The sequence below is a fragment of the Salvia miltiorrhiza genome, chromosome 6 (genome assembly GCF_028751815.1).
Source record: "Salvia miltiorrhiza cultivar Shanhuang (shh) chromosome 6, IMPLAD_Smil_shh, whole genome shotgun sequence".
Classification (NCBI taxonomy): Eukaryota; Viridiplantae; Streptophyta; class Magnoliopsida; order Lamiales; family Lamiaceae; genus Salvia; species Salvia miltiorrhiza.
In genome coordinates this window covers 3,626,129-3,642,812 of record NC_080392.1, presented here as the reverse complement: position 1 = coordinate 3,642,812, position 16,684 = coordinate 3,626,129, and the positions used below count along the sequence as shown (strand labels likewise).

Sequence of the window (16,684 nt, the reverse complement as noted above, 5' to 3'; positions counted from 1 at the left end):
AATCAGCTCACGAGTATCAAACTCAAGATGAACTAACTGAAAATCAAGTAGAATATCAGAACAAGCTTAACAACACTGCAATTTTCTCTAAAAGAATTGGAGTTGAATAGAACTGACTCCTCTATTTAAGGTCTTGAAGCTTGAAGAAGAAGGCTAAGAAGGCTGAGAACGTTGCTTGTGTTTGAACTTGAGCCCATAATAACTTACCAAATCCAAACTAATTCTTCTATCCTCAAGCATTTGACTTAGTTTTCTTGCTTATTTCTTCTTCTTTTAATATGTGACATATACTATAAAAACTAACAATTATATACCAAGAAAAATAAACCTTGATAATTAAGACAAAATAATTAAAATCATTTAGAGTTATAAAAATAACACTAACAAAATCTTTAAAAAAATATTTTGATAGGAAGCAAACAATGTTCCTCAATCATTTTGATGAGAATCAAATTATTTATGCATGGAGTTGATAAATGAAAGTAAGCCATTCCTGCGGCCCACAACTTCATTATCTTGTGCATATATATATAAATAATAGTAGATCATAATTATAATGCAAAAATAGATATAAATAATTCAAATAATCTCTAAAACCTTAGGTAGCTCTATAAACATACAGCAATGCAAGATCTCTTCAATCGAAAAATTTGGTGGCAAAACTGGCATTTTCAAAGCTCTCAACCCCAACGTCTCCTTATCTCGAAGTTCGAGCCGACTAAGCTCGAGCGCAAGTTGAGCCGTTGAGGGAGAGAGCTTAGAGAAAGACAATCTTCCTAAATCGATTTCAATCATATATACTTTGAATGTAATAACACTGTTACAACAAAAATAATTTTGATGTTAGGTTGGGAAAGGAAGAAGTTGATGTTGTGTGTGTGTGTGTGGTTGTGAGCGTGGGCATACGTATATTATATATAGTAGTAAGTTAGGGGGATTTTTTAATAAAATCCCACAAAATTTTGGTTAAAAGCTAGGAAATGAACGATGCAACCAATAGAAAGCTGGGGGGATTTTTTCAGGCAAATCAATGAAAATTGAGAGGAAATTACAAAGGAATTTAGCTTAGGTTTTTCTTTTCTTAGCTTCCAAGCAGTACTAAGCAAAAAACGACTTTGTGACGTGGTGCACAGTTATATTTTCAATAGAATATAATTCATTTTCATTTTATATCAGAATTTGTTCCTTTTTTTTTTTTTCATTTTATATCAGAATTTGTTCCTGTATTTTTTTTAGCAGATTATGTATATCATATATATACATTGTGTTGCTGTGTGCCCTCGTACAAAAACTGAAATATGATAGTGGATGTATTCACTGTGACGACGTAGCCAGGATTTCACCCCAGTGGGAGCCAATTTATAATAATTTTAATATACTATCTTCATTTTTTTAATAAATATTATATTACAGAGTTTTTCTTGTCTCTTTTTAAATATCATATTGTGAAATTTTAGAATAAAATTACGCTAAATTTCCAATTGTACCCATGTCTTTTCTTCTATATATACTTTATCTTAAAGTAAAAAATATAATTAACGGTATACATGTAAAATTATACTATTTCTTGGTAAGTATTTATATATGACTATCACACTTCCTAATGACTTACATGTTTAAAATTATAAATATCTAGTAATAACTTAATCCATTCACTCTACACGTATTAATATCCACATAAAAAATATCTAACAAAAATAAGTGAAATATAATTCTCTTGCATGTATATGTACATGGTCTGGGCTAACAATTAACATAAGTTAGAAATATCTAGTTAAATTATATTAATAACTAATATTTTAATAATTCACATAATAATTAAAATTGAGTGTGTGAAAAAGCTAAAAGAAACAAGCTATGACCTAAAAAAATCATAGAGAATTCAACATAAAAAATAAATTACAAGTATGTTTGTAAAAAATTCTACTTTTAAATTCAAATTTTATTTTTTTATGAGTATGTTAAGAAAATTAAAATAAATTTTCATTTAAATAATAAATATAAAAATACATTACATATATATATGCTATTTTTTTCAAAAATTCCAGTGGGGCCCAGTGCCCCCACTGGACCCCCCCTAGCTACGTCACTCATGTATTTTGCTCCTATTGCCTCAAAAAAAAAAAGTTGTTATGTATTTTCTGTTGGATTATTTTTGTGATGCATACGAGAGAAAATAATGTGAGAAAAGGCTAGTATCTATATAAGATTTAATCATTAAAGAATTACGAATTTTGGTCGATTTTTAATAGCAAAATGAAAATTTAGTACTTTTAACATTTTTGCTTTACTAATTTATTCATAAAACTAACACAAATTCTAGGACAAATAGCGCTAAAATCCCTATAGTTTCCTTGAATTCGCATTTTTCCCCTTGACCTTTAAAATTCTTGTTAAAATCCTTAACCGTTGATCCGATGCTTAATTTTCCCTTAATTACGTTTTTCGGCAACTAATTACACTGACGTGTCACCTATGTGGCAAGCTTATGATGAGTCATTAAATTAGGACGAAAACGCCGTCGTTTTATACACCAATTAAATAACCCTATTGCAATGAAATTGTAAAAGTAAAAACTTTGAAAGGTAAAAAACCGAAGAGTCCCAAGTTGCTCCTTCTCTGTCATCGTCGTCTGAGGAAGAAGAAAGGTGCCTTCTCGCTGTTTTGAAGTGTTCTAGGTGACTTCATCTTCACCAGCAATGTTTAATTCGTAAGTGCTTACTGAAAGATGGTATTTTTGGTTTCATTTTTTGTTGTAGTTGATGGTGCCTTCTATTATACAAATGAGTTTATTTAAGATATTGTTATGCATGTAGGGCAAGCCTAGAAGGTCAAGAACTAGAAGTGTGGCCAATGAAGCAGGTGCCCGAACAAGAGAAGAAAGTTCTAATGCAAGAGGAGAGGGAAGTACTCAAACAAGAGGAAGATGGAGGGGAAGGGGAAGGGGCCGTGGCAAGGGGAGCAACACTGAAGCTGGGATAGTGGCTAGGGAGAGAAATGTGGCCAAAAAAAGTGTTGGTTGCTATGTTGCAGGCTCTGGAAATATCTATTACAGCGTAAGAAACTTTAAATTTTGTAATTGCACTATGTAATGATACTCAATATTCACTGGATCTTCGTTTATTCATCAATGAACCAGTCACCACAACAAAGTGGAGTGACTCATGTCAAGAGGGCTGGAACTACAACAAGCAAAGGGAATTCATCTACTGCAGAATTTCCCTAAACTCAAGAGAGTACAGCTGGACCAAGCTAGAAGGCTGGAATATGTTGTGTTTTGTACATGGCTAGAATGTTTTGGTTTTGGCAATGGACTGTTTTCGTAAAGACAAATTTGTGTTTTGGTTTTGAACTATGTTTTGCTGGAGCAAAAACAGTTTGTTGGGTTTTGTAAAGACAGTTTTTTAGACAAATGCAGATTAATGGAGTTCGTTTGGCATAATTGCAATTATTTTGTGACTTCTTGATATCATAGGTCTAGTTCTGGAAATAATTAAATGACATAATGATAAGATTTCAATAGAAGTGCAAAGTTACATTTCATTCCAATCATAATAAGGATCCACATTTGCCCAAAACAGATAACTAAGTCCATACAATGGTGATACAATTCACCTTCATTTGAGTGCAATGAAAACAACAAAGCAACTATAAACACAACAACCAATCTATACATGTGCTTCATCTTCAATGCTATTTGATTGAGCTCTGCTTGAAGTTCTTTCATCATGGCCTTCAACTCAGATTCATTCGAAGCTTCAAGGTATTGAAGGCTTGCTTATAGTATGGAGACAGCTCAGGATCAATCCAAGTCCACAATTCACAATCATTCGACTACATCAACATTTCAAGACAATCATTCCAACATTTCCAGAACACTAAAACGATAATTCAAAATCGAAAACTTACCGAAGCTTGAGGGCATGTATAAAATCGCAGCTCCAGATTCTTATCAGTGTGTGATACATACATTGAAGCTGGGAGTCCATGGCCCAATTTCACTCGACCCTCGTGGCTGAAGTTCCGGCGGGATGATGAAGACAAAGACATGGATTGAGTGTTTTTTTTTTCTCAAGAACCCTAATTTGAGAATGAATTCAATTTTGCCCTCAATTTTTCGATTGGATTTCATTTAATTCCCTAAATAGACATAATACTACGTCGTTTCACGTTATAACTTAAACTATGTCGTTTGCTTCGCCGGAAACTTAACCCTAAATTCTAACATTTTTTTTAGAATAACATAAATTCTTACATTTGGCGTCCATATTATACGTATAAAGTTCCAAAACAGAGTCGGACCGCTGACCATGAACAGAAAATCTAACCAAAAGTCTACAGATTTAATTAATGTCAGTTTAATCTATTTGTTTTATCAATAATAAATATAAACATATTCAACGGATCGGAATAAGTTTCATCACTGTGTGTGACCAATACTCAAAATAGATGTGTCGGGATTTGAGAAAACCAAATAAAAAATTATTTTTGACTAGATTTAGCCATTTAGGCCCATCTATACAATAATGTCATGAGCAGTTAGAAATTTGCATAGAGTAAAATTATTTTAGTTAGATCTTGATCTTATTCTTATGCACCTATATATGTTAGAGTTAATAATTTTTTTTTATGTTCCAAACTTTTGTATTCTCCTAATTAAAAACCTCGAACTTTTAATGTTTTCATAACATATTCCGCTGTACAAAATTCAGTCACAAAAATACGGAGAAAAAAGATCTCGAACTTTCAACATTTTCCACCAATGATAATTCCCAACATAGTTTTTTAACAATGACGATCCCCAAGATATTACATCCGACGAGATAATTCATCCTTCCATCATCAAATTTTGTACAACGGGATATTGAAAACACTGAAAGTTCGAAAAAAAATTTGGAGAAATTCGGAACATTTTATGAAACGTTAAAAATTAGGTACATAAAACATTATTAACCCTATATGTTATAAAGCCTTTTATCGTTCAATTCCAATTATTTTAGCACTCGCCACAGATCCTTGATATAGGAATTATTAAGAAAGATTTTCTTTTTGTGGAAACAAAAATTGATTTACGTACACTGATATTTAATATACATTATATTAACACTATAATTTATTGTTTCCATAATATTAACATTGGATATACAACATATTCCGTTATACAAAGTGATTTCATATACTTACAACATTAAAAAAAAACAAAAAAAACAAAAAAAAAATTATGGGTACTACTATGGTTTAGTTTCAACCCCAACGTCTTTTAATGTTTCAACTCGTAAAGGCCTGCAGTCAAATTATTCATTATCAATATAAGGAGAATCATATTCATAAATTTTAAAGATAATTGGTAATGTTCACACTAGCTAGTGCTTAATAAATAATAATTAGTAGATAAATATATATGAAACATTCGAACTATACATTTAAATATTAAAAGATTGTATTACCTTGAGCAAATGTCACCTGCAATGGGATTAGGCACAACTTGTTGGCGATTTAACTCCTTCAAATGAGCCACCTTCCTAAAGAAAGATTTCTTAACAAACTCCTCCGCCTCCGCCGCCACGTGCTCCGGCTCCGCCACCTCCGGCATAGTTTCCCTTCTCGATTTCTTGACGTGCACATTTGGGGCCGAATGCAGCTGATGCAAGGCCGTATATATGCCTAACGATGTTGATACCGCAATCATCCCGATCACGATGCTCACCGGTGCAAAATCACCCTTCAACCTAGAATTAACGGGGAGCTTCGAGTTTCAATCTCGTATTTTATTTTATATTTTATCAATGCTCCATTTATTAATAAAGAAATAGTTCTAAAAACTCTTGGCACGAGTTTTATTACTCCCTCCGTCCCGCGAGTCTTGACACGTTTTGGTTCGGCACGGAAATTAAGGAGTTGCAGATTAGTGTTTTAAGTGTGTAATTAATAAAGTATAAAATTGATAAAGTAGGAGAGAAGAAGTAATAAAAGTGATAAAGTAGGAAAGAGAATATAATAAAGGTGATAAAGTAGGAGAGAGAATATAATAATTATTACCCAAAAAGGAAACGTGTCAAGACTTGTGGGACGGCCCAAAAAGGAAAACGTGTCAAGATTCGTGGGACGGTGTGAGTATATGTTTTGTGAGCAAAGAAAAGAACTCACGTTAATTAATGTAATTATGGTGGGCCATGTGAGTCTATAAATAGATAGACATATTTTTTTTTAGTATTCTAGAAAAAATTATGACTATTTTTTATGGACAGAAAGAATGCATGACAACATAGATCCATATACCCAACTTTGAGGTGATAAAAATTTCGAAAAAGAGTAAAATATTAGAAAGATAAAAAATTAATGTTTCTAGATTAGGAATTTGTTGTCATGATCTAGATCTCCAAATTCATGTTCTTGTTCTATTATATTGTAGTGAAAATATTAAAGGGATAAAATCCAACAAAGAGAATCTGAAAAGTGAAACAAACAAACGATTTAATTTCAAATTTTGGAGATAACAACTTACCAAATAAAATTTGGGACTGAATTGGCGTATAAAAAAAAGAAAGAGCACTCTTTTCTGTTTATGATTATATTATACATAAATGAGTACAATGGATGAAAATATATGAACAAAAGAAACGAATATAAACAAAAGTAAGAAACACTTAATTATAATATGATTTTTCTTTTTCTGAATTTAATTAGTAAGAGATTAAGAAATAAATACCTGGCCTTAAAGTCCGGTAAAGAAGTAGAAGTCGTGAAAGTCGATCTTCCTCCTAAGCTGCTTTTCACCATTGATTTCAATTGAGACTGCAAGAAATCAAACACATGAATTAGATCATACTATTAATTTGTAAAAAATTAATTAATTTCTTAAAAAGAAAGAGAAAAAAATAAGAGATGAATCCAGACGTACCGCAGCCCTGAAAGCCATTTTGATGTTCAGCAATGAAGTTGTTAGCAATCACAAATTTAAAGTGATCTAAAATTCGGAATATTCGAATTTATTTATAGAGTGAAAATGGAGAATTCTAGTAGAAGAATCGTTCATCATTTGTGTGGAAGCCTCTTGAATCTTGTAATGAACAGTTAGTTAACTGCCTTTATCATTATTTATTTATTTGAGCATTTATACGTAGTTGAAAAAAATCGTCAGAGTTTGTTGGCCATAAACTATCATTAACTTTTTTTAGTTACACCTATTGAAAATTAATGTGAATATCATTGTTTGGATGATCCTCGATCAAATTATATTGAAAATAACTCTATTTTAGCGATTTATTGTTTTTTACTAACTTTACTTCCCCACTGGTGCTCTCATGAGAGGTTGTTGGAGCTGCTTTTTTCAATTGCATAATTTTACCATCTACGACTATATCATCATATTTTAATTAATTTATACACTTTTTTTTTTTTTTTTGCATTTACAACATTTCCATTTTTTTAGCAAAATTTGTCTAGTGTGTATCCGGAAACGACGTAGTAACAAATCGCATAGTTTTATTACTAAATTGGAAATAGTGTAATTGCAAAAGGTTAGAAGGTAGTGTTGTAACTTGTAAATGCAATTCGAGTTCACATTGCATTATTTCCAACAATAAATTGTACCATCAATATTAGTGCCCATCAATACAAAAAACGTAATTAATCAACATGAATCTAGGCTTTCCTTTTAGTTTTATTATTAAAAGACATACAAACAAGGGTAAATATTCAATTTTGTCCCATCGTATAAGCGTTTTAACAAAAATGTTCCAACTTAAGGATAAGTACATACAAATACCATCGTTTCAGAGTTTAGTTATTTATGTCCCGAAAAAAAATTCCGACATCTGAAAACTGACATGGAATGCCGGAATTCCACATTCGCAACTTACGTGACATATTTTATTAGTGTTGTGAATGCGTCATGTAAGTTGCGAATGTGGAATTCCAACATTCCACGTCAGTTTTCAGATGTCGAAATCTTTTCTCGGGATATAAATAACTAAACTCTGAAACGATGGATACTTGTATGTACTTATCCTTAAGTTAGGACATTTTTGTTAAAATGCTAATACGATTGGACAAAATCGAATATTTACCCCACAAAGAAACTAGTTAAATGAATATTTACCCTAAAGATGCAGAAAATAACGTGGATAATCTACTTTAAATTGAAATTGGTATATACAAATAGGAAATGAGTAAAAACAAAAAATGCCACATGATACTCCAGAAGCAGCACCTGCTCTTCGTTTGTATAATTATATTTTGATATATATGATTATTCGCTTCCTAATAGAATCGACATTAAACAAAAAGAGCAATAAAATGGCAGCAACTACTGCAATTATCCAAATAACGCTTGTAAACCAAGACAATAATAAATCTGTTCAAACTCAAAGGGCTAAAAATGTAAGGAATATAATCTAGGTAGGAAATCAAGAAAGCATGTAAGAAAGATTTATGGTTATTATTAATGATGTAGCAAAAATGACTAGTTCCGCAAATGGGCAATTTCTGTGCACGTAATTGTGTGGCAAAAGCCTACAACAATTATCTAGTATTACTCAAGACACATACACATATTAATACGTATCCGTACGTCTCAAGGCTGGCAGTTAGTCAGTCAAATCCCCCCAAAATAGCTCAGCTCCCACTCCTATGCTATCCAAAGGGGCAATCAAAATCGTTGTATAACTCAAGAATTATCACAAACAATCTTATTCACCTGTAGTAGTAGTTGTTGTCGTCGTCGTCGTCATCAGTTTCTCTCCATTCCAGCAAGAATCAAGCTGCTAATCGAGATCCAGACTCTTCTTCATGGCCTCATAAACTAGGTATGTAATGCTCGCTGCTGGCACAACTTTAAGTAGATTCGGGAAAAGGCCTTTATAGAAACCTCGAATTCCCTCGTGCCGATATGTTTTCCAGAATACATCTGACATCCTATTGTGTGTATTGGAGGGTTGAGCTTGCATTCTGAAATGCAACTCTTATTAGAGTAACACTTGTGATATTTCTAGGCTAGTAGATATTTCACCTGGATAAATATCAACGAGAAAAGCCCGACGATGCGTACCTTGTTCTTACTACCTGCAACGGATAGACGCAAGTCGCTCCAAGAGCTCCCGAAACAGTCCCACAACTTAGTTGTATAAGAGGACCAGGTTCTGCATAATATCAACATACATGTTCCAATAATAGTAAATGATAAGAAAAAGAAATGAACAATAAAACGCAAACAAAATACACCATACCACCATCATGAAGAATGTGCTTCCTGGACATATCTTTCAACGCCTCATAGGCTGCTAGGTCGATGCCAGCATAAGGTATAATTCCAAGAAGAGACGGTACCAATCCTCGGTAAAAGGCTCGGGGTCCCTCCTGAACCCATATGTCTCTTGATAGTTTACCCAGACTTGGAACAGTCCCTCTGTCACAAACATAAGTTTGTAACCGAGTTTTGACAAGGTCCATTGGATAAATTGATGTTTGGGCCACTGCACCAGCCAAACCACCAGCCAGAAGTCGTCCCGGAGTCCCAATATCACCATCATCGCCTCCAATGACGTTTTTCAACATTTCATAACTGTAAAACTTTATGGCGCTTTCAGGTGCAACCTTCAACACATTTATTCCATTACCTCGGAAAAAACCTAAAAAGCGACCTTCGTTCCATATCCTTCTAACTGCTGGACCAATGGAAGCATGTGTAGTCTGAACTTGTAAAGTCACCTTTAGACGGTCAAGAGGTGCAGTTGCAGTACGAGAAGCTGCTCCAGCAACTCCACCTGCAATTAAATATTTTGTTGCATGAACATGCCTGCTGATGCCCTGAGGAATCACGGCCTGCTCACCAATATCTACAAGATATACCCTTTCCCAATAACGATAGATGTTTTCTATGGTGGCCTCATGCGGATAGAGCAGCAGAAAATCTCTCCATTCCTCAAACGTTATGATTCCATTATTGTCTTTATCGACATGCTCGACAAAACTAGCAAGTTCATCATCATCCAGTTCTATCCCTGCAAAAACAAACTGTCATGACTTATAAGATGAAGATTGTATTCCAGAAACTTGAGCAAGGAGATAATTTCACTCAAAAGCTGCATATAAGATTAATGCATGGGCATATTGGATAGCATGAGTAGAAATTTTTTGTAATATAACCGGTGCTCTCTATACAAGAAATTAAAGACAAGTAGCCGGAGGAGTTCACAATTTTGTAAAACCAACTGAGCTGTTGGCAGCAAGTAGGGTACATAATTCTTGTTTTGGCTCAGTACTGGTTTTGATTTTCCATTTTTGGTTATTCAATATGGTAAGATTAATTATCTATCATACAAAATCGAATACCAAGTTGATCATCTATGTTAAATAAATATATAGCACATAAAATGATAAAAATGATATTGAAGGTTTAAAAAAGTAGCATATCTTTGTGTGGTTGAGTATGTTCTACTGCTATTACATGTAGATATTACCATCATTTCTGCATAGTTTTTTGTACTTTGTACGGATTAAGTATTGTTTGCCTTTTGATGAATGTTTTAGTAAATGTAAAAAATACATAAGTATGTAGATACCATTTAAATTAGTATGGTAAGGTATGCAGAAGAAAAATAATATATTGAAATACCAAGTCTCAGTGCAGTTTGATTGGTATTACAGAATGAGCGGCCAAACAACTAGAAGCCATAGTAGATGCTTGAAGCAAAAAACTTAAATAAGCATTCAAAAGAAACTACAAAGGAAATAGCACAAACAATTTACCGATAAGATTATAAGACAGAGACATGAAAATTAGAAGAAGGATAGTGTATAATTTGCATGTAACAGGAAAGGCACCCAGTACAACATTACAGTGCTGTAGGAGGTCAAGGAGATCCAAAATAGCAGACCCAATTTCATCAAAGACACTGGTAACACACCACGGAGGATATTAAATAAGCATCACATACAACAAGAAGTAGACCGATCAATATGGAAATGCACATGATTGAGACACAACAATCTGTGAAACTTTTAGCTCTTAATGAAGTAGCATGAAAAAGAAGTAGGAAAACTGAACCCAAGAAGAATGAAAATCTAACAACTTTAAGTACCTAGCTTTTGGAGAAGTTTGGATGGAAACTCAACGAAAAGTATACCTTACCAATATATTGCAAGAAAATTGTAATTCAATGTGTTGTTCAGGTAAGGCTGACCATGTCAAACAGGAATAAGGAACACCACTGAATTTCTATTATTCTTATTTTGACCAAAACCCATTCACTCATTTGACCATATAATCTGGCAGAAGCTTATCCATCTGGAAGTGAGAAAAGAACAAGGTTCTCATTGAAACTTATAATAATCAGCTTATGCCAGTTCAGTATGAATCTCTTTATGGACCATGAAGTCCAATTTGTACCACTGATCTCAAATAACTCACAAGGGATATACAGTCTTTAAGACTAGATTATTTTAGGGGAACAAAGAATACAACCACTCCAATAGAAGATTAAATGTTTTTCTTCATTTAAAAAATAATACTCCCTCCGTCCGCCAAAAGTAGACTACTTTGGTTGGGCACGGGATTTAATAAAATTGGTGATGGTTTTGATGTAGTGGAGAAAGGGTCCCACCACTTTATTAGATGTGTGGTTGAGATTGAATTTGTGGTGGTTTTTTTGTAAATAAAGAGTGTTTGTAAGGATAAAAGATTAAAGTGGGTGGTGGGACCATTTCCATAAAAGGAAAGTGGTATACTCTTTGCGGACGCCCAATATAGTAAAAATGGTCTACTTTTGGCGGACGGAGGGAGTAATTGACAAATCTCAAATAATGCAGAAGTCTCATGTGAGTGGTACAAGTTTCCAAATTCTGGTCTCCATGGTACCTAAAATATCATAAGTAACATTCTTCCATGCCCGAAATGCCCACAGCCACAAGATAAAAAGGTGAATTCAACATGCATGCAAGTGTGATGAATCCTCACAGCTTTACAAATTGGAGATCTTTTTGGTGTTTTGAAAAGTTGAACATGTAATCATAGAACTGAAATGGAAAGAAAGAAAGAAAGAAAGTGGATAAGAAACATGACCATAAATCAGATGGAAATATTAGACATGGGTCAGGTTCATTTGAAGTCAATGCAACCACCAAAATACTTAACAATCTACAATGTTCATAAACAAATTTGCAAATTCTAAAATAGAATTTGATCAAACTAGATAGATATCAAGAGAAGAACGGACATAAGTTCTTATAATAACTGTGGTGTTTTAAAACTTTTACTTCCAATATTTTGAAACACAAGTATCATCCCATTCCAGCTAAGCCTGAAAACAGTGATGATTCCATGCTAGCATTATCAGCATCATCAGATCTATGTGACCCTCTTAAACTGTGGGCCCCATCCTTTCTATTGCCCTTGTTAATGATAATTTAATGGCTCTTTATAAGAACCCTTCAAACTAAAAAATGTATCCACCACACAAAAAATGCAATAGTATAATTTTTTACTTAAGGAATAAACTGCCAATATTGACCATCTGTCTCTTCTTTTATCTATCTGGACTAAGTTCACAAACTCAGATTGATGCAAGATTCTTTTTAGTGCTTGGATATGCTTGAGCTTTTTCCCACAATTCTGGTACAATCTGAAAATAAATGCAAGCTTCAACCAGAGCTCAAGAAAATACAAATCTGGATTTGTTGCATTCACCTTAATTCGGAGTACTGTTCATGATACTGATTGAGAATCTGAGATTACCAGGGAGACCACATAACAATGTCAAAACAATCCAAAATTACCAAACTCAAAATTTAATCATACAAAATGAAATCATTAAATTATTTTGGAATGTCGAAAGGCATAATTATGATAGATGAAACTGCAAGCAATTAGTAGGAATTACTAATTTACAATCCCCTGATAGGTTCACTCTAGCATTAACTCTTCCGACATTCTTCGTGTTGTTCCTACTTATATTTACATACTGAAATTCTACATGCATCTACAATGCATATTACACACAGTGAATCCAACAAAAGGCATCATGCAGAGCCTGCTTCCATTCAAGTTTGTCTCGACTTCGAATTCAAGCTCTTGCTATTTACCTTATGATCATATTGATTTAAACCTTATGAAGCTCCGGTGATAAACAAACAAGAAAATTTTGCAAGCTTGGAGACAGCTACAGTTCATCAACAGTCCTCTGTTGTAGCACAGGTTTCCACCAACAATAAATTAACTATGCTATGAACTATCCAGTGGAAAATTCTTTAGTTAACTTTCAAAATAAAACAATCTTCATCCCAACGTGTTAACAGAAGCAATGATCACAACATCGCAATTTGATAAAAAAAACACAACATAAAAAAACACCCACCAGCATCATAGTATAGTTGCTATATCATAAATTAATTTATACATCACATAAATGAACTCTATGTGTTTTTATCACGCAGAGTAAAGCCTCTAGAAACAAATAACCTCGTAAAATTGAGGCACATTAATCAATGCAAGCGAGCACCGAGAAGGTTGCGATGACATACCAGCTTTCACAAGAGCATCCCAGAGCTCCTCCGGCAGAATGCAGCCGTTGTGCTCGACATCAATAGCCTGAAAAATCCTATACAATTCGAGCTCCTTATCATCCATATACTTCCTAAACTCCTGGTAATCAACCCTGCCATCCTGATTGGCGTCGCAGACTAACAACAGCTCCTTGGCGAACTTGTAATCCGCGGGGATTTGCATTGCGGAGAGCCCCTTCTCAATCAGCGCGGAATCCAAATACCCTAGATTGTTCGAGTCGAAGAAACTGAACAGACTCCGAATTCTGGAGTCCCGCTCCTCCTTGGTCTCGCGCAGGGCGGAGAGCACGTGGTCGAGCGTCACGGGGCCCGGCTTCTTAACCGGGTCGCAGCATCCGGATCGGTTCGTCGGGTCCTTCGCTTCGGGCGCCATTGTCGGAGCTGCTGGTGCTGGGAAATTGGCATGCCTCTCGACTCCCGTAGTCATAAATAATCGGGATGGGCGAAAATTGGGGATTTTCAGAATTTCCGAATTGTGGAAATTTGATCTTCACGGCATGATGAGGAAAGCAGTGGAATTATGAGTTTTTTCGAGATCTGCTAGAGAGAGAAAGTGAGAAACTGTAGGTGTTAATGGAGGAAGGAAAAGACGGGGAATAATGGAATTTTGGGGAAGGATCTTCTGGCTAAAGAAATTACCCGAATCGCTAACCGGAGCTCCGATTCGTTTTGTTTTTTTTTATCGGGTCAAAACTGAAGGAGTCCACTTTCAAACTTTCAACAGGCAGTTGACACACTCTCTCCCTCTCTAATTAAGTAAAGAAAATACTAATTAAAATACTATTTTAATAAACAAAGCGTAGCTTCTACGGGGACCAGTTACGCGAATAAATTTATTTTATTTTTATTTTTGCTTTCATAAATAGAGACGCTTTTATTTCACTTTATATTTGGAACATGTGATGGTTAGGCCTGTGGACTTTTGTTTTAGAGTCGAGCAATTTTTTCCGAAAATCAACTGGAAAAATTAAATTCAACTTGGTTGATTCCATTTTTCAATTTTCGGTTGATTTGACACTTTCCAGCTCAAATCGGATTTAAATAACCAAATTTATAGGAGTATTTATTATTTTCAAGTATTATTTATTTTAAATTGAATTATATCGTTTTCTAAATATTGATATTATTGTTGATTTGGAGTTGTTGAGTATCAATTATTTTATTTCATTTTCTGATCAATTATTTTTATTACATATTGATATTTGTATATTATTGAAAATGATTGAAATCAAGTTCTTCTTAAATGATGACTCCTGCCCATTTTTTTCTTTAAAAAAAAAGTTCTTCAGAAAAAATCTATATATTCCATTCATTCTGAAAAAAGTAGTCCTAAAATGAGACGGCATAGATTTTAATAAAAGTAATTGAATGTATTGTAAGTGAAGAAATGATCCAATTCATATATATACGTTTCTATTATATAATTTTTTTTGAATGAAATATTTAATGACATATTTTTGTTTAAACTGATCATATATCATATATGTTCAAATAAGTGTAAATAAAACGTTCAATATATAAATATTGATATTGATAGGATTTACTATAATCTATAATTATACATAAATTTTTAATATATTTATTTATTATTTTTGAACATTTAATTAATGTATACAATTTTTTTTTACTTTTATTTACTATAAAAAGGGTAGGATGCAGTGCGGATCTTCATTCGGGCTGCACCCCAAAATTTTGTCATATTATGTATTGAATATATTTAGACTAATATCTATATAGTTAAGCTCGTAGCCTAGTCCAGTTTTCAGAAAAAGATAAAAAAAAAAAAAAAAAAAAAAAAAAAAAACTTTTCAAAATAATAATAGAAATTATTTATTTTTGTAGAAGATAAATTAATTTTTTTAAAACCCACAGAGAAATAATTTTTTATATACTTTCAATATATTTGTCATTGAATCAATAAAAAGAGAACAATTATTTATTATAATCAGTGATCGAATTATAATTCTAAGTCCATCAAAATTCTACTTAAACATAAAAATAAATTATACTACGAACTATCAGAAAAATTTGGCTCGAGGGCTGTCACCCCTGAACGAACCTCCGTACATGCCTTCAAGTTCAGCCCCTTTATCGTTAAATCTTGGATCCGTCCCTGAGAGGATGTATATGTAACTGTGTCGAGCCTTACAAGTTGTGAGATAAGGGTCCATACTGCTAGGGGTGTAAATGAGCCGAGTCGAGTCGAGTATTGACATACTCGAGCTCGAGCTCGGTCTATATGTATCAAGCTCGAGCTCGAGCTCGACTCGCTCGAGTTTGAGATTTTTGAGCTCGAGCTCGACTCGATTGCATATTCGATGAGCTCGAGCTCGACTCGGTCCGGCTCGATTATTGAATCTTAATCGAACTCGAGCTCGTTTAGGCTCGGTGAGCTCGAGCTCGTTTAAGCTCGTCTCATACATGCTTCAACAAATTGTATATATTATGAGCTATATTAGTAATTAAGCTATAATATAGGGATAAAATCGTAATTTGTTTGAAAGCTCGATTAGGCTCGCGAGCCTAACGAGTCGAGTATGATGAAACTCGAACTCGGGCTCGATACCTAGTCGAGTAGCTCGAGCTCGACTCGACTTATACCGAGTCGATTTCGAGTAATTTTTGAGTCGATCCCGAGTAGCTCGCGAGCTAGCTCGACTCACTTACATCCCTACATACTGCATTTGGTGAAGCCGTCCATGCATTGGGATAGGTATATATGCTTTCGCGTCAGTCTTAAAAATCTTCATTTTATGCCAAATTGCAACCATAAATTATGGACACCATTTTTTCTTTTTCTTTTTCTTTTTTTGGGGCGAGAAACTCAGTTAATGAATAAACAATATCCGAGAGCAATAATAGAGGCTTGCCAGCAAAAAAGATAGACCTATTATTTTATTCGATCAATTTCCCATTTAGTAAATCATCGCCAACTATAAAAAGTATTGAAATTAAAAAAATTAACGCCGTTGCCGGGGATCGAACCCGGGTCACCCGCGTGACAGGCGGGAATACTTACCACTATACTACAACGACTTCGTGTGATGATATTTGATTTTCAAGTTCACCAAGATAATAAGAAAAAGTTAAAATAAATGTTATAGTAATGGCAAGGATTTTCTTT

General features: G+C 33.9%; 2 protein-coding genes and 1 non-coding gene across 4 annotated transcripts; all 3 read right to left on the bottom strand.

The window, feature by feature from the left end:
- Positions 1 to 5,179: 5,179 nt before the first annotated feature.
- On the bottom strand, positions 5,180 to 7,188 carry LOC130987999 (uncharacterized). The gene is made up of 4 exons (XM_057911735.1): positions 6,902 to 7,188; positions 6,710 to 6,795; positions 5,448 to 5,729; positions 5,180 to 5,283 (listed from the first exon to the last, which is right to left on the bottom strand). Exons 1-4 carry the CDS (start codon positions 6,917 to 6,919, stop codon positions 5,232 to 5,234), a joined length of 438 nt encoding a protein of 145 aa, XP_057767718.1. The 5' UTR covers positions 6,920 to 7,188; the 3' UTR covers positions 5,180 to 5,231.
- Positions 7,189 to 8,421: 1,233 nt separating this feature from the next.
- Positions 8,422 to 14,305, bottom strand: LOC130987998 (calcium-dependent mitochondrial ATP-magnesium/phosphate carrier protein 3). 2 transcript variants are annotated; one of them, XR_009089902.1, is made up of 5 exons: positions 13,519 to 14,196; positions 9,228 to 10,001; positions 9,050 to 9,140; positions 8,699 to 8,949; positions 8,422 to 8,629 (listed from the first exon to the last, which is right to left on the bottom strand). XR_009089902.1 is itself a non-coding variant. In XM_057911734.1 (4 exons), exons 1-4 carry the CDS (start codon positions 13,985 to 13,987, stop codon positions 8,766 to 8,768), a joined length of 1,518 nt encoding a protein of 505 aa, XP_057767717.1. In that variant the 5' UTR covers positions 13,988 to 14,305; the 3' UTR covers positions 8,422 to 8,765. The 2 variants fall into 2 exon arrangements, 1 of the variants encoding a protein (XP_057767717.1); XM_057911734.1 differs by having other exon boundaries at positions 8,422 to 8,949; positions 13,519 to 14,305.
- Positions 14,306 to 16,524: 2,219 nt separating this feature from the next.
- Positions 16,525 to 16,596, bottom strand: TRNAD-GUC (transfer RNA aspartic acid (anticodon GUC)). The gene has a single exon. It is a non-coding gene; the product is annotated as a tRNA-Asp (tRNA).
- Between the last annotated feature and the right edge of the window lie 88 nt (positions 16,597 to 16,684).